The 25,114-nt window shown below is 38.8% G+C and overlaps 1 protein-coding gene across 1 annotated transcript; it reads right to left on the bottom strand.

Annotated features, from left to right (window-relative positions):
• Positions 1 to 27: 27 nt before the first annotated feature.
• Positions 28 to 24,165, bottom strand: LOC104316637 (kinesin-like protein KIF20A). Its single transcript, XM_069778626.1, has 18 exons — positions 24,067 to 24,165; positions 22,821 to 22,895; positions 20,032 to 20,151; positions 18,988 to 19,126; positions 18,700 to 18,884; positions 15,060 to 15,156; positions 14,408 to 14,602; positions 14,215 to 14,326; positions 12,441 to 12,512; positions 10,245 to 10,391; positions 9,454 to 9,619; positions 7,965 to 8,135; positions 7,169 to 7,308; positions 5,821 to 5,986; positions 4,056 to 4,173; positions 3,906 to 3,973; positions 2,118 to 2,237; positions 28 to 920 (listed from the first exon to the last, which is right to left on the bottom strand). Exons 1-18 carry the CDS (start codon positions 24,163 to 24,165, stop codon positions 645 to 647), a joined length of 2,466 nt encoding a protein of 821 aa, XP_069634727.1. The 3' UTR covers positions 28 to 644.
• Between the last annotated feature and the right edge of the window lie 949 nt (positions 24,166 to 25,114).

Below are 25,114 nucleotides of genomic sequence, written 5' to 3' on the forward strand. Positions count from 1 at the left end.
AACTTAACTTAGCAATGGAAAATTTTATTATAAATAGACTTTTCAAAGTTTAATGCATATTCTTAGTGGAAATTCAAATGATATTAAAACAAGTTCCTTCTTTAAAAAGCCAAGTTACCTGAAAAATAGCAAGGAGCCAGATAAGACCTCATTTTGTTGCCTCTTTTAGCAATTTGCTCAGTTCAGTCCCAAGATGGCAGTCTCCAGGTCAAAGCCAGAATATTAACTTCAGAACCAAGCTATTTTAACTATTTGAGATTAAGCTTACAAGCCATCTGATTTCTAGGAATCAACAATGAAATGAAATACTTAATTTAAAAAGGTACTGAGCAGCACATGAGAAACATCCCACTTACTTAGCATGAATCACACATTTATCAGTATAGAAGACCATGATAGCAGTTAGTCAAGAATTAAAATTATATTTCTCAAATCACATCTCTATCAACAGTAAAAGCAGAAGTTTAGACCTAAACTTACATAGCTCTAAATTCAACCCTGATTCAATTAAAAAGTTGTGTATTAAATATTTTCATGTCAGTTAACATGACAGTTGAAGATGGCATCTAAGAGTGAGAAAAAGCTATCAACAGTTTAAGATTGATAAAGAAGCCCAGTAATTGCTCACTTTGATTAATCAAATATTATTCTTTTGCTTTATGAGCAAACAGTACTTGTTTTCTTGAAAAGCATGAAGTACCTTCATAGTTCCCCCAGCCTTCACCAAGAGGTGTACTAGCAGTGGCTGCTACTGTGGATTTCAGGTTAGCCAACAAACCTCTCCTGGGTTTTTGTTGTTTTGGCTCCTCTATAGAGAAATGCTTTTTCCGTTCGTCAAGTTCTTTCTGCAGGGAAGACACTGTTTCTTCAAGCTCAAGAACACGTTTAGCCCAGTTCTGAAGACTATTCATTTCTTGATCCTATGAGGATAAGGCTGTCTTAGGTATGTGAACACTCCAAGGTCTTTTTCATGTAGTTAATTTTCTGTTCTGGATTATTTTACTATACCAGTGAACACCCTTGTTATTACTATGCCAAATGACTATTCAGTAGCCATTCTTCTGAATTACTTCTATGCAATTTAGAGAACAGCAAACTACAGGGCCATCAGATCTAGTTAGAGACCAAGTCTAAGAAGCTGATGCTAAAATGCTTAGCCACACTATGCAAAGAGTTGCTGTTGTTCTAGGAACCAAATAAAGGCAGCTTTCCTGTCTTAACCTGCAATTACTAAAAGCAAAACTGGTCAAATCAAAACTCCTATAGTCGTAAGTCTGCTAACCAGGACTGAATAAGTACTTTGAGTGGGCAGAATACAGAGTCTTAAAGATGCTCTCTAATCCTTGTGGTTAACAAAAAGTCACCTTCTTTGTCTTAGAACCAATTAAAAATTATTCATCTTGAACTTTGTTTCTTAGTGTCAGACTTAGCATGCAGAAGGTAATTTAATGTCAAAGAAAAACATCACTAAGTAGTCTTATACCTGCCTTGCTTCATTTGCAGATTACAAATGAGACATAGATGCGAAGTATCAAGAGTTCAAAATTTTCATTTTTTTTAATTTATGAATCTAGTTGACATCTGAGGTCAGGTGCTGTCAACTTTATGAAGTCCCTGCTTTTGAAGGAAAGATTTCTTCTATTTCAGTATTAATTAGTTTACCTGCCCATATCTCTTATCAAGCTTGGCCACCTCTGCAAGAGTGTCAGTATAGCTTTAAAGCCATAGATCTTAGGTGTTGTTGCACTAACATTTGTGCACTGACACCTTGCTTGCCCTCAGCAAAACACTTCACGACTATGGAGTTCTGAGTAGTATTTTCTTTGCTTGACAATAATTTGTGACACCTTTAGATTAGCAAGAGTTGTCAGCACAGAGTTACCCTATTGACCGAGTCTATCACATAGACTGAAAAATGAATCTTGTCTTACAAAGTCAAGGAGTGAAACACAAGGGTTCTGAGCTTATAATTCAGGAAGTTAGGGATGGAAAAAATGCTAACATCAAAATAAATTAATAAGACTGAACAGTGTTTTTACACATACAAAGATGCAGAAACATCCAGTACAGCTACGGATACAAGCCATATTAAAGTTGCTTTTAAATTGTTGACAAACCTTGAGCATGATTGTATGCTTCAGTTGACTGTTCTCTTCTGCCATTTTTCTGTAGCCTTCATTAGCTTCTAGCAGGGTTTCATTTAATTTCTGTATTTTAAACTTCAGAGATTTTATAAGCTGAAAATAAAACCCATACACATTGAAGTTCTAAACAGCATGTTTTACATTAATTCTGTTTATGACCAGAACTCATACAGACACTGTAAGCATTTCTGATTAATACTGAACAGTGCAAACTGCAAGATCAAAGCAATGAACATGAAGTCTGCTTCTCTCAATCTCCTGTCGCAACCCATCATTTCTGGTGATAAAATACAGCTGGAGCATTCAAGAGCTATTGTGCTGAAGCTACTAGATTTAAACACACCTGTCAGCCAAAGAACAGCAGCACAGACTAAGCTACTTCTGGAACAGTCCGGTCCTTTTCAGTAAAGGTACTTAAAAGAACACTCCCTTCTCGTTAACACTACTCATATAATGAATTGGAGCACAGTTACAACAGAAGACCTCACTTTTCTAGTGAGAATATTGATGGATTAAGTCCTGAGAGGGAAAAGAAACTCTGAACCAGCAAAATTAATGTTCTATCATTAGTTTACTTCTACAAGGTTGGAGGGAAAATAGCTAGACTGCTAAAAAACTCACCACCTTTCACCCATGTTTAATGGCTGAATGGGAGGAAAAACAAGTAGTGAATTACTCATCAAGCATGTACAGATATGTGAGGCAAAGCAGCAGAAGGGCACGGATGGAACCAACTGCTTTAAATTGCTCTCACTTCAGTAATTGCCAGGCAGCATTCCCATCATTCTAACACTTTCTAGCCACACAAAACAATCAATACTGTATCCCCATATAAGCATAAAAGCCAAACTTTCATCAAAATTTTAAACTGACATAGGAAATGGAAAAATTATGTAGAGCTCTAAAGAACGGGAGTGAAAAACAAATGCCAGGGCCATAACATGAGACATTAAACTTGGTAAGGAAAAAGTTATTTTTGGAGTACACTTTCTCAATAGAAAGGGATTTAAGTTCACTTTCCATTTACATGGTTTATTAGAACCAGCTGGAACTATTTCTCCAACCCCTATTCCTACTTGTTGTTAGTGAAAGGAGCAAGGCTTGTCTCTTCCCCACTCCTCATCATCTTTAAACATGGGAAACTAACTGTAGCCTTACAAGACGTTCATTCAAGGTACAGACTAAAAATGCATACCTAAAAATAATTAGTATTTGTTTTCCACTCACAGCCTGAAGCTCCTAATTTCTACGTCTATATGCTAATCGGAACACAGGGATCTTGTTTGTTTGAAGAACAGACACATTACCCTTTACTTAAGTTTAAGGGGATAGTGGAGTTCAGTACTTACAGAAAGTTTGAGGCACTATTTTGGCTCTAGATCTAAACTGTTACCAGATTCTGTAACTGTTCCCCTGCACAAGAGCAGGCAGCATTTCAGGAAGGAAAGCACTGAGGCCGTAACAGTAATCTTTACAACAAATTCCAATACAAGGCTATATACTTCCCTACTTCCAACTCGCATCATGTTAACCATTGGACTTGTTACAGTAGTAGATGCCTTTACAAACTAGAGTAAAGCCAGAACACAGCCTATCTCTGGCAAAAGTCATCCACAATTGGTCAAGGGCTTTTTTGTAAATTTGACACCCATTTGCAGGAATCTTCATGCTTGTGTCTACAGTGCAGATCTTTAAGCATTGAACTATGCCAGCGTTTAGGACCGTTATCCCCAGATTTGTTAAATACTAAGCAAGAGCTACCTCTTCTTTCTCTTTGCATTGTTTCTGCAATCCTTCATTGGCTCTCTTCATCATCTTGTTCATAAGATCTATAGGCAAAAGAAAAGTTTGCTTTTTAATACACAATACCAAAAGTAAATTGAAATTTGAATATCCAGATTAGATTCCTACCTAGTTCCATGTTATTTTCAGTAGTCAGTATATCTGAATTTGGACCTCCCAGAGCCAACAGCCTCCTTGACTGTTCATCAAGTTGCCTTTCCAATTGCAGTATTTTACTCTCTCTATCCTGAAAAAAAAAAAAAAGGCACATGGTAGAATTTGTCTAAATTTCTGCTTAACCTGATGCACTACTGCACGTCCTTCAATTATACTACACATGTATATGCAGTTTTACAATCATTTCACAGGTGGAAGCTGTGATGGTTATGGTTGAGAAATCACAGTAAGGAATAACACTCAGATCATGAGACCTTCTAGGAGGAAGTTACTTTACACAGGAGTCAACTCTTCCAGTCTGAATATTTCCAAACTGTATTAAAAGTAGCTATATGGGAGAAAAGAAATTTCAGTGCATCTGTGTTAAACACTGTTGTCAATTAGCTTGCTAAATAAGGAAGAACATATTTCATAGAACTAAATTTTAATCTCAATCTCTTTTTCAGTACCTGTCAGATTGCTAGGGTGGTATTTCAGAGTGAGAAATCAAACAAGTGTCACCATCAAGAAAACTTATTCATCTAATTCTGGTTCTCTGAAGCTGCCCACTCAGATTTCATGTTGTGCTCTCCTTTGTCAATTAAGAATTTTACATCTTAGGGATTTCGTCAGTCTCTTATCTGACTTGCTACCAAGACCATCTTGCTCTTTGAATCTTCCCTTATGCAGCCTTGTGGCCAGTGTAAAAGGCAGCTATAAATACAGAGAGCACTATTAATACTCATTTTCCTCGACCCCAACACAGTGTATAGCTAGGGCTTAAGTGAACATAAAACCAGAGTCTAAGGTGGGAAAAAAGACAAGTGTGAAGGAGCTGGAAAAAGAGGCCATTACACAATACAGTGTTGCTTGTCAGCACCTGAATGGAGAGCTGTAAAAGCAGAAATGTTTATGTATCACAATCTAACACAGGAACCCACTTCCCTCATGCCTTTAAAGGAACCTGCCTACCAGTGGAGTGAGATGTCTTATCAGTTCCTGGACAGGAGAGTGCAGTGAGAACACCTCTGGTGTACACCACAGTTGTTCTATTCTTCCACTACAGACCTTCTGAAAAGGCTTAGACCCACGGGTCTCATCTGTTGCCCGGATACACTTAGCCATCTATGCAGAGGCTAGAAGTAAAGACTGGTAGAGTTGCACACAGCTAACAGGGCTAAGTTGCAAAAGGAATAGCAACTTACCAGTGCCAACTCTGAGCCGTTCTAGGTATAAGTACATTCAGGAGATTAAGTTCTCTCCTGCATAAAGTTTGATTTCTCATCACAGTTTCTTATGCCACAATCCTCCCTCTAGATCTTCAGAGCAGAAATCCATTATAGTTAAAATAGCTACCCTATACTAAATTCCCCACTGCTCTTTCAGACTACTTTTTTACTCTACACCCTACAATGCCAAGGATCTTCACAAAGCCAGACTGCTGCATACACCATCCCTCTAAGTGTTCCAATCATTGCACTACAGAGATAAAGATGACTTGGAGTTGACTGAAGTGTGCCCTCAAAGATGAGGAAGTTTAGGTATACACTACAGGTAGTGTTAGACAGAAGGCATCTCTATCCTTGTGGTTAGCACTGGACAATAGAACAGCTAGGCTGAACTGCTAGTTATTTTGACTGTTCAGCATCACATTTAGGATTCTCAAATGATTCTGTTGTGGACAAGCAAAATTTACGGTTAAGAGGCTAGCATGCATTTTTTAGCAGTGAAGTCATACCTCAACTTTCTCCTGTTCAGCTAGAAATTCTTCTATGGGAACATAATGGTCTTCAATTTGTTCCATTGCACACACATATGCATGTTTCTTGATTGCCTCTTTATACATTTCAAATTTGCTCTCCAGTTTTTCTTCATAACTGTCTTTCATATCTTCCAAGCGGTTGCTGAGGAGAACATGTTAGCTTTAATATATTAGCATTCCAGCTATTACAATTTGACTACATGTGTTCAATTGGCAATATCAAAATTATTCATCTAATCATAAATAGTGAAGTTAAGAGACCAAGAAGTACTTTTTTCCCTTTTCTCCTTTTCATTCTCAATGATCCTACAGACCTGCACCAAGGCATAACTTCTACTTGGCATATACCAAGAAAAATGCTACAGAAGAACACATACTTAAGATCTGTCAAACAAAAGTATTATAAAAAAAAAATCCACCAACACGTAGTTGAAGCATATTTCCAGGGGGGTGTGTCTCACATTGGGTTTGGTTTTTATTTTTCCCCTTACAAATAAATGCCAAAATCATTTTGCCTTATTATTTCAATATATCACATGTTACTCCTGTCACAATTTAAAAAAATGCCCCAGCAGTGACACAGAACATTACCTCAACAGAGAAAAAGCATCACTGCTGTTTTATGTGTTTGGCCAAAGGCACCCAAACAATTTTAAAGTCAGTGCAGGTGTTAAACCATAGTGTGTTCAGCTGGCAACTTAACTTGGGGTTAGTCTCTGTTAGCAATTCAAACAGCAGGAAACTGATTTCAAGAAGAAAGAGTTAAGAGGAAGTGAATTCAACTTGAGGAATCTGGACACACTTGAAAAAAAATCCCCAAATTAGTAACATCAGTGCAGGCAGCCACAGTAATTTATAAGATAGTAAGCTAACAATGGTTCATAAGTCATCCAGGAGCAAGAATCCAGGAGAGCTCAGAGAGATACAATTCAAACTGCCTTAAGCACATGCACACATATTAACATGACCAAGTGTAAGTTTTGGAACAATCACAAGACTTAGTGGGGTACCTGTAACAATCTTCCACATCTGCTAAATATTAATAATTAGTCAGGACAATCTCCAGTAATTATAAATTAAACAGAGAAAAGTTCAACAGAAAGCAGCATTACTTTTTCATTGTACACAGGAAGAGGCTGATCTATACAAGTTTAATGTTCCTTCTTCCATTTTCATCAGAAGCTTTGAAACTGTCCAGCCCTAACTTCTCTAAATAACATGAGTATGCATGTCTTGCATATACATATATATGTGCATATATAAATGTATGCATTTATACATGTGGAATCCTTCAAGTCTCGAAGAGGACTGCAATATGACTTGCCTCCAGGCTTCCTCTGTTTCCAACAGCTGTCGGAACATTGCTTCTGCCATCTCTCTACGTATCTTCACCTCCAGAAGGAGTTTACTTTGTTTTTCTGCAACTAGCTTCTCCTTTAGGTTCTCTGTAGTTTTCAAGAGATCCTAAATTTAACATATTTCAGTTCAGAAAACAAACTAGAAACACATATTGATATGCATGTCAAATGAAACATTCATACAGAGCCATCCACAGAGGGCATTTCTAGAAGCCTCTATTTTCAGGCAGGCTGCACCAGAGGTTAAATATTTTCAAATGTGAATTTCTACCGCAAAGTCAACCTTTCTCCATCTTGATGGTTTCTGCTATCAAAAAGTTTACTACTATTTTGGCATTTAAATATTAATTTGTACAACTGTTTAACATAAAGCCTACTTGATCTTTACAGTTTATTGCTATTAGATTGTATAGCTTTGTTTTTAAAATGCTACACAACTTGTTCCTGCTGTTCCCAAAAGAGCACAAACGACTAAATGTTGTTTTAAACACACATACTGCTTCCTTACTCTTCTCCTTGAGCAATCAGTTGAATTCCAAATTTAACACTTGACCTAACTAGAAAGCTACACGCAGCCTTCCACAACTACACCTGTTCCCTCGGAATTAGACCACTTTAAGTCTAGGTCTGCCTGACACTGAACAGAAGCTTACAGTTCTCATTTGATACAGCTTCCAGCACATCTCTTGTGTTAAAGATTCTAATATTAGCACTAATAGCAATGGCTTTCTTGGGTACAGTTTTGAGTAGATGTGTATCTACCTCATGACTCAGAATGGTGATGTCCACTTCCTCTTCTGCAGAGGTTTCAGTACTGTCAGGAAAGTCATCTACAGATGTGTTAGCATCAAAGTGCACAATAGGTTTGCCGTTGCCTCCAACTAGCTTGGGTGGAAAATAACCAAAACTTTTGGGTAGGATTGTCTGGATTACCTGGAAAATCCGGAGTTGAACACACTGATTTATCAATGCTGTCAATATTGCAGATATCAGAATACTAGGAAGAAGTGGCATGAATGCATTGTTTTATTTACATTATATTTAATATACAAGAACATTAACAAAATTTTACTTATCTTTTAGTAAACAAAAACATCTATCAATACGAATATAAGAATTCAGTACTCTAACAAAGTGAAAATGGGAAAGATTATCAACTAACAAACTTAGTAATGCTTGTCTAGAAAGGTGTTTTCTCTCCCCTAAAATACGAGGTTTTAGCATAGTTTCCGGGGAAGTTAATGAAAAGCAGCAAATACCTAACACATCTGCTCCTTCCTGAAATACTGTGACCAGGATTCAGCAATTCTTGCTAGTTACGTAAATATTTTAAGTATGTATGTCATAGAACAACACATCAGAGAAGCTTGTCTCCTCAGTGCACACTCTTACCTTATGATGAAAGTTGCAGCTGAAAAGAATTAGAAAAAACTTTCTCTCAGAGCATATTAGACATGTCATTACATACTTGGAACATGTCAGAACTAATCCATGGTTCCAGACTAGAAAAGGACTTTATTTCTGCCATGAAACACAGCATAGCACACCATCCCACTCTGCAAGCAGCAGCTTCCAGGGAAACTGAATGAACTTAAGACCAAGCATCAATCCCAAGACCTGAATTTAATGGGAGGCTGACAAGCAGAGCTAGCAGAAAAAGCATGAAAGCATGTCGACTTAACAGAGGGGGTTTTCCCTTCAAAAGAGAGGAGCACACTACCTTCAAGCATTAACTTATCAATGAAAAGTCTTCCCTTTTTGTTTGTTATTAGTTACTTGCACTTAACCAAACAGGAGCAATGCAGACACAAGAGATCTCATTTAGGCTACAAAATGAGAAAGAAGCTACTTCTTTTACTACCACCATTAGCTGTCCAACAAGTTTTGAAGAATTGTCATCTTGTGCAACAGATGCTTAACTGCACACAGGTTAAACAATTCATCAAAAGCTTGAATTGAAATCTTGCATTTGCTCAGATATATGGCATAACCAGTCATATCTGAAAGTCCCCTGACTAATTTTTACACAGAACTGAACAAGCCAGACAGCTGCAGCTATCTTAACTTCTTACCGCAAATAGGCTTGAGGATGTGCGAGACTATTAGAAGCCTTTTAGAGGTAGGCCACATGCAGAAGAATTGATATAATGCATCAAAAGTCCAAATCACACAAGTCCATGCAACCTGATCATTTCACAAACCAACAGTAACAAAGAATGCAGAATAGCAGAGAAAGTAGATGCACTCTCACCTGTTTGGCTATAGCTGAAAACTTCATTACATGTAGTGTTTCATCATATGTGGAAGCATGCTGATTAATGTTTACAATCATACAAACTTTGCCTTTTCCACAAAAGAACGGCTGAAACAGACGAGTCAATTTGCTCTCTCTGAATGGAATATAGCTTGGCTTCATCCTCATGGAGAAAAGAATAATAAAATTGTGAAACAAAAAAAATTGTAAAATTATGTGATACTGTAACTTAGCTTAATTCTGTTTCTCTTTCAGGAAAGAGATTCAGTAGGATGCTCATACTTAAGCCTGAGCTTTTTCACATCAAAGAGCAAGGTCTTTCCTGGATCTCATAAGCTCTCCAACAAGCTGAATTATTTAAAAGTAAAAGTAGTATAGTGTCTGCATCACAGTTCCCTAGTGTTACAACGTGGATACTGGAACAAGCCAAAAGCTAAGTACAGGACATCTGTCAGCTGTCTGATGAATCTACCTGTATAATTTGGAGGTGGAAGGGAAGAGGACAAAATAGGAGCTCTGTACACAAAGTGTATTGCTCATACACACACACACACTAAAAAAAGCTTGGTAGTTTGCTGCTAATTGCCCTTTTTTATTCTCCACAAACAAGTTTTAGAAACAAAAAAAGTTCATTTCAGGTGTTCCAGTGACATCTATAATAAAGAAAGCTTACAAGATTTTGTAGATTTCAATTTTCCTGTGACTATGCAAACCTCTCACAGAAACATAAAGGGATGCTTAGGGTTTCAGCCTAAAACTTGGCATGTTGTTTACAACTTGTCACTTACTTCGGATTTTGATTTTGCTTCAATGCTGCAATGCATTTTCCAAGGATATGAAGAGAATTATTAATATTTCCTGCTTCTTTTAGTCTATCTCCAAAGGCTTGTGTTTTATTACACCTCTCTGATCCAGCCAAGTCACAGAAAGATAACCTGCATGAAAGAATTATCCAGAACACACATATAAACTTGTTTCTAAACAGTATGAAAATAGAACTGCATGTTTTTTTATTTCTTTATGTATCTAAAATGTAAATGAGTGGCTCATTTCAGCCTACCTAGATCACAGAATAAGTTGTATTTTAATGTTGACATCTTGTCCAGGAGGCATTATGCAAGGTATTTAGGATAACAGCAATAACCTATCTTCCCATTGTATATAAAGACACTTGAACAAGATTGCTGCTCCTAAGACAGTCTATTCAGCATATTCAAAGAAGTCTGCCTGTAGCATTCATCTAAAATTTTGTAGGCATTCTTACATAAAGAATTCAGTTTGGGAACCCAAATTGTGTGGCAATCCTAAAGTAAGGACTTCCGGACAAGATAAGAGGGATTTCTGAAACAATTTTGCATAGCAGGGCTATACTACAGAAGCACTTTGACCATCACCTTCACCAGTTCCAGCACTGAAAGGATTGCAGGATAGTAGTATGCTTCAATACACTGCAGTCTGCCTCTTTTGGCTACAGAACCATTTGTTCACTATTGCAAATAAGAGGCCAGAAGTCCTTCCCAGATCACCTTAGAGCTCTTTGTTTGGCTACAGCAATTACATGCTACTGAACTTAGGCTACCGAGTTGTCCCTCATGGTACAATAGGTTACAGTCAGAAGCAATTATCCTGGATAATCAAGGAATTTCATCACTTTTTCTTCATATTAATAAAGCCCTTGAAATACAGGCACCTCTGGAAGTTCAATAGTTTATGTAACCCAACTATTAGTCACTTATATATAAATTTATATATACGTAAAGTAACACCTTTGTAAGATCATAGCCTTTCACACAGCTGAAGTACATATTAATACTATACATATTAATAAGGCACAGATTTCAACAGTGTGAAAGGCTATGATCTTATGATCTTCATCCTTTTCAGTACACGATTAAGAGCTTTTTTCTTCCTTAAGCAACACACAGACTCTGTCATTCATCTAACAGCTGCTGCAAGCTCTGCCAGGGGAATACACCAAGACAGGGAACGGCAAGGAATAAAGATGCAGTCATTTCCTCAAGTTGTCTTTCCTTAGAGTATTTATCACTGTTATGTCTGACATTAAAAGCTCTTATCCCTCTGCTCAACAGAGACAAGAGAGAAATCAGTAGGAGCTAGGACTGAACTAAACCACTCTGTTACAAGGCTGTCCTCATTTTTCCATATCAAGCTAAATGGACAATTAATCAGGAAAAAAAAAACCAACAAAAAAACAAAAAAGCTATCTAAATGGCTTCAAATCAAAAGATTAGGCCACTTTCTCTAAACCACAAAAGAACAGAGGGCTGTAAGGACTTAGCACTGCTCTCACAGGGTGCACCTACATCAGCACTTTAGATAAGGAGAACAGTTCTTAAGCAAATCACTTGATGGTTCCCTCTTACTGTAGATTGTACCATGGAGCAGTCCCAGAGCATGTTCACTTGCATTCTTTTTGGATGATAGACTTAAATTTGCATTCCAGGAGCACATCAGATATGCTGCCACAAACATTCAACCCATAAACTCTAGTCTGGTCCCAAAGTAGAAAGATACACTGGCATAGCTCGCACCTTCGGTCTTCAGCACTAACTGCTGCACTCCAACTTTAGAGATTGGCATCTATCAGCCAGCCATTTGAATTCTGCTTACTGGAATATATAGTGTGGTACTACGTAGTACTACTCTGTCCCCATCTCCCCATTATGTAAGACTATATATATATATATATATATATATAATTTCCCTCAATTTACATACATACTACTGACAGAGTTTTAACAGGTTCCTTCAGCCAAACCTTAACAGAATGACAACAAAACACTTCTACATCTGTCCCTACCAGGTTTCCAGTCAGTTTTATGCAGCCAGTGGAGTTCTGATTTCCTTCTCAGCTCTCAGAGGATTTGTTTTTTAAAAGAAAGTTCACCAGTTTAGCATGCTTACACCTTATCAACTTTTCTAAAATATTTACATTCTGGTAATCAGCTGAAGCAATCACTTACTCTGAAACTCCAAGAACACGGGGCTGATGCTCGTCAGTCAGCTTTAGTAGCCTGATTGAAAATATACTGTGACTGGAATGGAAAGAAGTCCTTTTTAATAACCACAATTATGAAAATTAAGCAGTCACTGAAGCAAAATAAAATTTGTTTGCTACAGAAAGTTCAGTGATGAAGAAAGAACAAGAATTAATTCACTAATTTACATTAGTTACCTTCACAATGCATTCATTCAGCAGCAAAAAGAGGCAATAAAAGTTGTATTTTGTGACTTTCCATTTCTTTTGATGCAGGAAAGGGAAAAATATCACATGAAGCCTACAAGCTGTCTTGGAGAAAAAACAAGCTGGTTCACTTAAGTCTACTGATCAGAAGATGAGTACTCAGGTAGCCACTTTGTATGCAAACTTTAGGCAGTATCTGAACTCAGTAAATCTGAAGAATTAACTTAGTAATAAATAGGTTGCAAACAGAAGGGAATTAAGTTAAGGTTCGACAGTCCTGTAATCTTGCCTACTTCAACATACACAGTTGTTTGTTCTGTTGTGAAATTACTCTGTTTTCTAGAAAGGTTAAATTTGTAACACGTGAAATCCAGTTATTCTGTTTTAAACATCAACCTACAAAGACAGTGGACATGCTGTCTGAAACCAAAGAGAAAATCCCAGAGCCAGAAGTGCCCTGTACCCAGTTTATTCAGTAAATCAGGAACAACAGAAGACAAACTTCTCTAGTATATTTAAAGCAGTGCTTTACTTCTTAGGATCAACCCACAATTTAAGAATGAAGTTTCTAACAAAAAAAAAAACAAACAACCAACCAACAAAAAAACCCCAAACCAAAAAACAAACCCAAAAATTTAGAAACAAGCTAAGTGGAAATCCGCATATTCTCTGGAGCAAAAAAGAAGACATTCTAGGTACAAAACTGCCAGAAAAGCAAACAATTCTTTTCCACACTACTTGAGGCTTGAGTGAAATTCAGGTGGAATCAGCATGAAATTTAGCGGCAGCTGTCTTTAGTTAATACAGAACAGCGTTAAGTCTTGTGTTTTAGAGAAAAAGCAGGCTTAGTAACACTATGAATATATTATCTAAATATACAACATGGCCCTTAAACACTTAAAGGACAAATTAGTAAGAGGACATTAAAATCAGGTAAGAAGGCATTTTCAACAGAATGTATACCACCTCCTCTATTTCCTCCCACTCCATCAAGCCAGATTCTCCCTGATCCCTCTCCAGAGCTGGGTAAGAGCTAGGAGCTTAATTCTTAAGATACCAAGTAAGCTCAGCTAGAACACAGCAATCTAAAAGCATCTAGATAATCTAGCAGCACTGCAAGGTACTGCATGACTTGCTCCTTCCTACATCCCCTACTGACAGGCTCCAGGTTTCCAAGAACTATACTGCCAGTGATGAAGAATTATCCAGCTTTTCCTTCAACATCCTCACACAGCTATTCCCACTCAGCACCATTAGCATTTGCCAAGATGTACAGCCCTGTTGGCACTCAAAAATGAATGTGATTTGATCTTTTTGGTTGTCCAAAGCCATGAATAGCAATCCAAGTCCAGATACTATTAAAGTCAAAGGGCCTCTCCTAGCTTTCTTCCAGAAAGAATTTCATAATAAAACCTGAATAATCAAGAAAAGTCTTAAACTATTATTGAAGAGTGGTTCATTTTAAACATATTCTAAAGTCTTCTTCTCCCTTCCCCACCTCCCTCCCCTTAAAAGAAAAGGGACAGAGTATGCTTATAATTAGAGGAACAAACCTCCTACTTGATTGCTCATTCATTCTAGTACAAGCAAAGCTTCGGTTCTTGTTTCCTATTTTTAGTATTTTGCAGGCTTCTTCAGTGGTCTGAATGTTAATCCACTTTAAATCTGTGAAAAGAAACCTTTTACATACACTTCTGATCATCAAAGAAATTCTGTGAAACTGCTGAGGTCATAAACCAGTATTACCTTTAACATAAGAATTTCCTCCTTGATCCTCACAAATTCTTAGGACTCTGCGCTTCTGAGTTTTTGATGTAGATAATACATTTAATAGGTCATACACATATTCATTATAAATTTCACAAAAGGAAATCCACACAGATGCCTGTGTTCTTTGGTGTATCTTAGTTCTATATACATCAAGTGAAACAAAGTTCTTCTCTGCTAACCCAAAACAGAGAAAGAGTTCAATGACCAAACAATTCATTTGATAAATTTTAAGTACAGTGTATAGAACCTTCTAAAAGGAGGAAGCTTGTATATATCTGTCTTGTACAATTAGATACACAGTATTGCATAACTCTGAGTTTACCCGAGAGCATTAAAACTTCTCAGCAGTCACCTGTAACCAGAATATGCCCAAGTTCTAAGCTATTGCCCCCCTCTACCACAAGCTTCCAGCAGTTTATACGTTAGCTTTGCAGAACTCCCCCAAAAGGAGCAAAGCTATCAAAGTATTTTTACATAGTTACTCTTTCTCCAGAGTTGAGCCATTAAAACTTGGTTAAAAACTACATATATTTACTTTGTAGTATACTACAGAGATTTTTTTAATCTGCCAATAGTTACCCACTTATATTCCTCAATTTCTATTAATTGTTTTTCCACTTTATTTTACCTAGTGAATCAGAAGGAAGACTTTTTGAAGTACAGTTGGAAGAATCCGACTCCACATCACACATATGTGTTATAGTATTTGAGATGCTTTCTGTCTCCTTGAGAAAATAAGAGACCATTACATTCACATGAACAGACTATGAGAACAGCAGAAGTTAAAAATGACAGTAATTCCAGTATTTAAGATTTAAATATTGAAGTAGTATTAGGTGTTAAGCCACGCTTAGTCTGGCTGCTAATGAAATGTTTTTAACAGTACTGAACTTAAATCAATAAACACTTCTTCCCTCACAAGAATTATTGCTCTCTGCTACTCCCAGCAACCTGTTTTGGAGGCCAACTGCTGCTAACATAGGTGACTGACTTTACAGTTCTGGGAGAAACAAGATCCTCTGTCAGACTGTGACAGCCCAGAATGCCTTTATGAACTACTGGACAAATCTGAACAGCACTTCAGTCAACCAAAAGAACTGGAGAAGTTTATTTCAGGGGTAGAGACAGCAGGGTGGTAGGTAGTACAGAGACTAAAGCAGCAGAGATTCCTAATTTGCTTGCTTGTTGCAAATCACTTTTGCAAATCACAGACTTGTGCCACGTCTGTGAGAGTATGAGTCAAACTTACTTTAAGACCTCAGAGTGAAATGACAGCTTCATAAAGGACTTAAAAGATCTGATAAACCAACAGTCTATGTTGGTTTAATTCAGACTGAATTAAAAGGCCATTAAAAATCCTATATGGATACAACAGTTTAAGTACACACATTTGCTGAATTTCTTTACATCAACAGACTTATTTAAAAACCTGCCAAGACTTGACATAGGCTTCAAATTACCCCTAGGAAAACTAGTGTAACGAAGTAGCAACTCCCACTATGTAGATATTCCAACATCTCCACATATTACTTCCCTCCCCATATTTTGTACACCAATATAAATTTTCATTAGGACATTCACCCTGATTTCCCAAAACCCAATCCTGACAGAGGGTCATCCTACAAGAGAAGAGGGGAACAGATTCAAAGAAGTAAACCATAACGTTCTAGCTATTCAAATGCAGTGCTAAGTTCATTATTATGGAGTGTCTACTGATGCCCGTGTTACTCACTTGGTATATCCAAAATGGAATTTTTAGAAGAGAAAAGTATGAAGCCATACTTTCAGATCTTATATTTTAAAGATGAATAGCATATGATTTTGTTGTCATTTATTTTATAAGTGACCATTTTGCAAAGACTGCACTGTCTATATGTTTATATTTTTTGAGTAGTTACAAGTATAACCACAAGCATGGATTCTATTCATTCTGTTTGTGAAGTACAAAGCAGAATTCTAAAGCAGGGTATGAGACTGACAGGCATGGCACATCTACATGTGTCAAAAATGTAATGGAATGTAAAAAACCCAGTACCACAGTACTCGTGCATGTGATAAGTTTTTGTAAAGGTATTTCAAGAAAACTGAGTGAATTAGCTATTTTGCTATACTGTTCTCCAAATCATAAGACCAAATACAGAAAAAGAGCATGAAGGTGACTGCCTGAAAACAAGTAGGAACAGGAACTTTCCTGTTCAGTTTCCTGTCACAGTTTCCCAGTGACAGAAGCTGACATTTAATAGCAAATACAGGGACAGGTGGGAATAGGAATGCAAGTAAAGCAGCTTTTAATCCAGTAAAAACCAGTATTTAATCCCATGAATAGAACAAGTAAAGGAAGGAAAAGGAGGGTGTGAACTATGCCAAGCAAGAGTTTTTGCAGCAGTACTATATAGAGAACATAAACAGTAGAACATTAAATACAAGGGTATTGCAGTAACTCAGAGCAGTTTAAACAGAGAATGAAAGGAACAGCAAGCTCTTTCTGCATAACATGTAAACTGAGCCTGGGAAAAGGGCCTACAGAAATCCATGTAAACCAAAACCAAGCCCACCAAACCATATCTGCTCTCAGATTACAAGCTTGAGTGAGCATCAGAACAGTGATGCTATTCATTCACAAGCTATCAAGAAGCACGGCTTCAGTACTGGGGATAGCCGAGCTATCACTATGGAAGCATTGTAACACACAAGCAAGGTCTTGTCTTGTATTATTTTCTAGATGCATTTTTACCTTTCCTTCCTGATGGTGGAGTCTTGCTCGCTTTTCACTGTAGCGCATGAGCATCTAGATCACCTACTGTAACATTCAGTAACTAAACTATTAATAAAGTCAGACTGTGATTTAACAGAAAGGAATATTTGTAAAGTATAGAGTTATCTTCCAGAAAGGAATATTTGTATAGTTATCTTCAAAGTAAGATATTTGACCTCCTGTTCTAGACCTTGAGCTCCTTCTTGTCCCTTCTTGCAAGCTTGTAGGTTCCATAAAGTTTTTAAAAATATTTACCTACTATCCTCCTGACCATCTCAATTTTTCTTTAACACCCCCACCCCCTGCACACGCACATACACAGTGTGAGTGAGCTTTTAAGACACTCTCAAAATACGCAGTCTTTAGCATCTTCTAGATTTTTTCATCCGAGATTTTTCCTCAAAAGTTAACCAGACCCAGACTAAACAAAGTTTGGTCTGCAGAGTTTAAATTAAGCAATAGAATTTAGAGTGGAACTTTACATATGAATTTGATTCATAGAAGGATATTCTTTCAGAGCTAAATGGAGTACTTTAATACCAATGTTGTTAAAGACCACAGAAAAAAAGAAAGCCCAGCAATTATTACTTCTATACTTCCCAGAATTCATTCAGAGTTGCTTTGAAGGATACTCAGATAAGCCTACTGCATTTTGGGATTAAACACACAGAATCACAGTTCAGGTTAAAAATGTTTTGAACAGGAAAAAAAGCCAGACATCTTGTGACAATTTGCAACTGGGCTTAGAACAGTCACACACAGAAGGGTGCTCATTTTCTGGTGAGACCCGTTTCTTACACTGAAAACAGAAATGACTAGATAAGGAGAACAGGAAGCTGCCACAGTAAAAACTCCTCTATTCTACCTACAACCTTCAGAGACCAGAATTAAAGATACATACAATCCTCTAAAGCAGGCTGTAATCCTTTTAGGAAATTATTTTTGTGGCATCTCACTTCACTTGCTGTATCAGGAAAGTTTCTTTATGAAGTTATATAATCACAGGTTTACAAACTTTTTAATCTGCCTTAAGACTGTCTTCCACCAAAAGGGACGCTTCTGCCTTCCTCGCTGCCCATGCTAAGTCATTGCCACCATCTGTCCTGAGGTAGTACTGGAATTTGAGCAACTGCCCTGAGAAGCAGCCTGGGAACCTGACCCAAAAGAAGATTCACTTAAGAAGCAGGTTTTAGATAGGTCAGCTCTCAGAGACTTTTCAAGAGCTAGTGTCACCACAGTGTCAGAACTGCTCCTCTATAGAAATCCAGGCTTTGGCTTTGCAATGGTTTTTGGTTTGAACTGTGCACTGCCTGCTGCAGAAAGTTCTTCCAGTTTACCCTGAGCTTCAAAACCAGCCAGTTGCCTTATTATTCCAAGGTTCACCAAGTATCCATATTGTATATTTAGATAAATCTAAAGAACCAATAGTGAAACAGAGATTTTATTAAAGATAATCTGTTAGGAAGCTTTTAAGAAGCTTCATTCAGTAGCAAGGAAGTATTTGGCCACTGACCTCTTTCAGTGATGCAAGAATAGCAGTTTTTATGGCTTCTTCTTGCTTAACTTGTGCATCTTCCAGTTTCTTAACATTGTTGCTCAAATATGGTTTGAAGTTCATCTTCAGGTAATGTCTTCCCCTTATGTGGTTAAAAACCACATCAAGTGAGCGAGGTAAAATACCAAAATCTTTTGAAGTCCCTTAAAAATAACAAAAGACAAAATGTAGACAGACATTCATATAAACTTCTCATTGGATTTTTGACTTGGTTGTTATATATGCTTTTTGGCAAACATTTTATACCTTGGATGGTGAATGTCTTGCCTGCATTTGTAACCCCATAAGTAAACACCAGTCCATTCACTCCATTAACATATGCTCTTACTATCTCTTTCATTGAGCCTTCAAAAAATTCATGCTGAGTAGTTTCTGGTCCAAAGACCTTGGAGAAGTGAAAAAAAAAAAAGATAAAAAAAGGAGTGATAAATGGCACAAAGAAGTTTAATATATCAAAATACTAAGCACTGATTAATAGTGACTAGCTTTTCAGAGCAAGCTGAGTAGGAGATATCAGCTTAGATTTCTGTCTTGCCTGAACCCTTTCTGATTCAGCATTTTCTGTTGGGTTCTCATAGGATGCCTGCTTAATTCTGAGAGGCACTCAGGCTTACACTTATTTTTTAATATTTTCCTACATGTAAAATCAACTGCTCAGAATGCTACTGAGCACATACTGTTTAGCAGATACTTTCAAGAGCTCTGCTGGTGATGCACAACTCCCTCCTCACTCTGCACAAGACCCACCATTGATGAGATCAGCATTACAATGGTCTAAATGACTCAACACCTGGAGTTGTTTATCTTTTCATACTGTAAGAACATAAGTTCTTGCAGTAGGTAATAGAGTTAAGAAACTTACTTCCAGTATAAAAAGTTTAAGCAGTTAGGCTACTATTCTTTCAAAAGTAAGTCCCTAAACACATGCTTACATATGTCCCTTTAAACATGTGATTTCCTGTAACACTTCCCAGATGAGGGCATCTGCAGGACCAGCAGAACCACAGTAAGTTTGTGCCTACAAGAAGCTTCTATGGCATCTAATCAAAGAAAACAACAGAGCTGCCAGAGAAGCTTGCTTGTCTCATCTAATATGCAACTCCATTGTAATACAGCTTTCTTGACAGCCTAACAGCAAATAATAAGCAGTCTAGTTTTTTTACTGCAAATACCACATGTAATAAAAAAAAATTGCACTGTATGATATAGTAGAAAATTCAATTTTTATCATCATAGTGGAAACAAAAAAACCCCAAACTATAACTAAAAATTAGGAAAAAGTTTGCCTACCTGAGAAAAGGTGAACCTGTGCACAGAATGACCAATCCCTCTTTCACTGTTTTTCGTTGCAGAAGACTCTTTGGGTGCATTAAGAATAACTGTCTGGGGATCTTCAATAGTTACACAACCCTTAAAAACCATAACAAGGTAAACCAAAACACCATGCAAAATTATTTAGGAAGCTAGCTATCTGAAGAAAAACAAACCAACTCAAAACAAACTAGTGTTTTCATCTATTTACCAGAGCTACGAACAGTTGCAAAATTTACACAGAATCTCTCAAGGCATGTAACAACTAGAGAGATAGCCACTTCACATGAAAGCCAGAGCATAGACAAAGTTAAGGCAATTGCCTGGAGTTTTCCAAGAGGTTTAAAAATTTTCTAGGATTCCTTCCAGCAACTTTTTTTTTTTTAACTTTCTAAACCCTGGTATTTTGTGATTGTGGCTCGCAGTACCCCACACAGCTATGAAAACAAAGCTATACAGAAATTTAGTGGTTTTGCACTTCAATCATTTTCAGTGTGAAACAAGCTATGACCAGCATAAATAAAGTAAAAAAGTTTGAAGCATTAGCCTTTGATTGATAGATGATATTATCAGCAATGAAGGAAACTGAATTAGTTTCAAGACTAATTTGATTGCCTTTTCTCAATTAAGTAAAGGCAAAATACAATTACCTAGCATTCACTAACTAGATACATATAAAATGTAGCATCACAGGAAAATTTATTTTACACTAGACAGGCTACCAAAAATACAAACCGAAGTACCAGTATAGCTTAACAGTGTCTTGAAGTACCAGCTGCAAGTATTGATTGTAACTAAACCTGACATTTATGTTCAGAGGCTGGCCAGAGTTGGTGAGACTAATAATCTATGTGTAGCACGTACACAGGAAGTACTGCTCTTCCTAGGATACTCAATTAAAAAGTCTGTTTATAAACTGGTATGGAAGTTCTAAGAAGCTAGGTACTGAATTTACACCAATCACTTGCTCACTGTGGAAGGCTCTAAATGCATATACTCTTTAACATTCCTCCACATTGCCAGAACAGGCATGCCGGTCAGATGTACTAAATCCTAGAGAGCTACAGAAGAATCCAGCTTCTGCAGCATGTGCCATCAGCTGCCATGGGCCTCATAGAAGCTTCTGAGTAGAGGCCCTGAAGTAGTCAGATCTGCAGAGCTGGGATCCAGCTGGTAACATGTCACTCTTGTTGCCTCTCCTAGCTAACCCCACAGGTAAGCTGGCAGGAGTTGGACCATTTCTGGCACCGTACACATAGTTGTATCCAAAGAACACAACTTCCTGCTCTCCAGCCAGTGACTCTGGAGAATCACTGGCAGTTGTATCAAGAGTACAGAATTTCATCCAGAGCTCTTAAGTTTTACTTGCATAAATCATTATCTCTATAAGCAACAACAGATCAGTTACCCCGTTGATATTCTCTGTTTAAAGCGTCAGTCTACAGCTATAAGAAAAAGGGCTTGGGTTCTACTTTCCTCTCTTTTTGTTACACATTTGGAGCAAAGATGCTTTCCTGAAAATTATGCATGGCAGGGAAGAAAAAAAGACCTAAAAATTAAGTTGATCTCTCACTGATTATAGAGATGGGAAGGGTTTTTTTTCTTCATTTGTTACCAAGCATCTTCCTCATGGATTCAGGAGAGTAGAAAACATTGAAGACTTTGAGGATCTTTCAAGCATTCATAGTTTTCAGAGGCTGAGGAAAAAGCCTTCATACCATGCAAAACAGGTTATACAGCTATATGTTGGAAGATCAACTACTTCATCATGTACTACTTGAAGACGAGCTTTAAAAAAATCTAGTACAAACTTCAACCTTGCTCTTAAAAGCAGGGAGGGAGGAAAAAAGTAAGTCGTTTCACTAATGATCAGGTAGTCATAAATTTCCCATTCCAAAGAGGAATGAGATAAACAACTCATAAAACAATTTGATTTTGTAAATCAATTTACCCTTACAGCCAGCTCAGATTGCTGAACGATACTAAACTGGAAGAACTGTGACAGTGCGTGCTACTCAACAAGAACTGCCTAAGGAAAGGTGAATGGAAGTTGAGGGAGGGGGGGAAATCCAAGTGAAAAAAATACAAAGGTTCCAACTCTGGCAGATTAAATGCAAGAATACATTTTAAGAAAGAAAAACCACAAGAAGCAAATCAGAACTAATATTAAATCCTTCTCCAAACAGGTCAGGAACAAGAGCTCTATCAAAGACCCTGTGAGGCCCTGCAAAGATGAGGGCTGAGAGATACGCTGCAGACTTTGTCCTCCAAGCACAGCTAAATGAATTCTTCGCATCAGTGTTCACAATGGATTGGCGGGGGGATAGTATTTCTGTGTGTTTGCATGTGCACATGTATGTGTGTGTAAAACCCTGAAGCATCCGAATCTGACAGTATAAACAGCAAGTCACCGGGACAAGGTAGTAGACTATTCAGGCATTCCAAAGAAACTCAAGGGCAGATACCCAAATTACTCCTAGAACTGCATCTCTTCCATGAAACTCCTTCAATTCTTGAGCACTGTACAGAGTCAAGAGTGACACCAACTTTTAAATAATGTACCCAGTGGAATTTTGCAGAGCTACAGGTGTGCATGTCTGTACCAAGCAAATTAGTAAAAATTGTGATTTAAAAAGTTACGTTTATCCAGGTGTCCACTAATTCTATTTGGAAGCAGTACATAGCTTTTATAAAAGAAAGTCCCAGTTTACAATACTAGGTGTTCTTTGGGGGAGAAGAAAAACTTACTTCTTAATTCTACAACTAACCTGAGATTCATGGTTTTCCGGCTCTGCTATAGAAAAGGGCCTCACTCTCAAAAAGACTTTCAAAGGTTGAAATGCCTATTCATTAAAAAAAAAAAAATACACAGTTATAATAGTCACTTTTTAAACAGAGCACCCCCAAATCATATCAGCACACACCTCTGATGCAGCATTTCGTGTTTTATCTTACTGCCTCACTTTCTCCTTCCTTGTGCAGTTCAGACCCTAAGCTTTTATTTGCTTCTTTACCTCCTCATGTCCTTAAATAATCCCTTTTTTGTTCCCCCCCCCCCCCCCCATTAATGTTCTTTCATTGCAAAGCCAGTATCTTGATTGAAAAAAGAACACACTACTGGAGGCATAAACTGCACTGCTTCCACCTTCTGGTCTCCCTCTGTATTGAATGCAAGCTGTATTTTTTAACAGCTGCTCCACAGTACTGCACTTCCATTTTGTATGGAGCATATTCAGTTAACTGACTGACACATTCTTAGCCTCAGGAGACTGCTTCATTACCACCATCCAGGCACTAGCCCCTCATCCTCCTCACAGTAACAACCATGAAACAGTTCTCAGTTGCTAAGGTGGGCTTCTCCATCCTGTATCATTACACCAAAGTCTGCCCATCCAGGTGAAGTGGTCATAGCAGGGAGATTTTTAGAGGGATCCCAGCATTCCTTCCTTTCTCACAGAGCTTCAAAGTCCCTCCTTTGGTAAATCCGTCTGCTGAATGAACAAGTTGGCTGCCAAAGTTCTCCACAGACCTCCTGTGACCAGCACTCCACTAGTCATACAAAATTAAGTCACCTGAGGGAAGATGATCAGGAAACCTACCATTCTAACAAAGCAGAGATGGCTATACTATCTTTGAAAGCATACTGCAGCACAACATTATAGATTTTTATTTCCAAGCACCTAACAACCTTTCAACAAGGATCTATATCCTTTTTTAGTTTACTAAATAGAATGGCACAGTCACATTACGTTCAAAGGGCAGTTATTGAAGTCCTTTACTCCCTTCTCAAAAGCATAGCCCAATGCATTACATAGCATTGACCATCTGCATTCGCTACTGGCTATGATCTATTTGCAAACAATGAGAAGCAAAAGAGTCAAACACATCTTGGGGGCAGGGGAATAGAGCAGTTCTTACCAAATATTTGCCAGAATTAAAGCTTAAAAACCCCATAATCAGAACATGTATTACAAAACCAATCCACACCTCCTGTTCCTCTGTATTAGGCAATACCGTTGACTCCATGGGTGAGGGTTTACCCGCTGTGTTCAGAAAAGAAACCGACTCCAGTGTATCAGATACTTCTGCAGAAACTTGCCCCTCATTATCCATTGTTCTGCACAAAGGAACTTGTAAGGAAAAAAATAAAAAATCCATCATTTTCTCACAGAACAGGCAAAAATACACAGGGAGCAAAACAGAGATCAGGGTAGCTTGTGTATGAACAAGCACTTCTGAAGAAAGTCAGGTCCTCTAAAGAAGCTTGGGGGCCTGAGGGAATCTTAACAACTGACAGCTGGGTTACACCCAGAAACACGCGAGTGGAAGCACACTAACGGCCTCTCTTGGGCGTTGCTCTCATCCACCTGGGAGTGCTGGGCCACGGCCTGTGACCCCCACCCCCGAAAGCCTCAACGCTTCCCAGGGGCTCGGCCATCAGGGCCGGGCCCGCACTCCCCGCCCGCAGCCCCGAGGCCACCGTGCCCTGCCTGGACGAACCGCCGGCTCAGACGGGGCCCCGTTTACACACACACACACGCACAGGGAAGGCACGGCCTCGAGGCACCGGGCCCGCACCGCCGGCCCACCGGCGAAAAGGGAGGCGGCAGCCCGCCCGGGCCCGGCGCCGAGCCCCGCGGCGGCCGCGCCGGGGAGCGGGGCCGGGGCACGGCGCGAGGCTTCCGCCCGGCGAGGGCAGGCGCGAGAGCGAGCCCAGGCGCGAGAGCGAGCCCCGCGGCACCCACCGCCGCTACCTTGCCGCGCGCGGGAACCCGCGAAACGCCCTCCCCCCGCGCGGGCGGCGGAGGGAGCATTTGGGCGGGAGAAGGCGGGCGCTGATTGGCCGAACGGGAGGGAGAGGGGCGGGGCGGAGGGGGAGCGGCGGTGAGGGTACAGGCGTGGCTCCCTCCGCCCGGCAGGGGGCGCCGCTGCACAGCGCAAGGCAGCCGCGCCGCCGCCGCCGCCGCCGCCGCCGCGGGGGAGGGGAGGGGCGGGGGGAGCGTGTGGAGCGTGCGCTGGTGACGCAGGATGTCTTGATCGTTTTTAATCAGGCGCGGGGGAA

The sequence above is a fragment of the Haliaeetus albicilla genome, chromosome 3 (genome assembly GCF_947461875.1).
Source record: "Haliaeetus albicilla chromosome 3, bHalAlb1.1, whole genome shotgun sequence".
In the NCBI taxonomy this organism is placed as follows: domain Eukaryota; kingdom Metazoa; phylum Chordata; class Aves; order Accipitriformes; family Accipitridae; genus Haliaeetus; species Haliaeetus albicilla.

Excerpts from the sequence above, each read along its gene's own strand:
- LOC104316637 (XM_069778626.1), bottom strand. The coding sequence starts at position 24,165 with ATGGATAATGAGGGGCAAGTTTCTGCAGAAGTATCTGATACACTGGAG. Across the intron at positions 5,987-7,168 it reads GAAACAGAGGAAGCCTGGAG|CAACCGCTTGGAAGATATGA; the intron begins GCAAGTCATATT and ends TGTTCTCCTCAG. Across the intron at positions 3,974-4,055 it reads TGAAAATAACATGGAACTAG|ATCTTATGAACAAGATGATG; the intron begins GTAGGAATCTAA and ends TTTTGCCTATAG.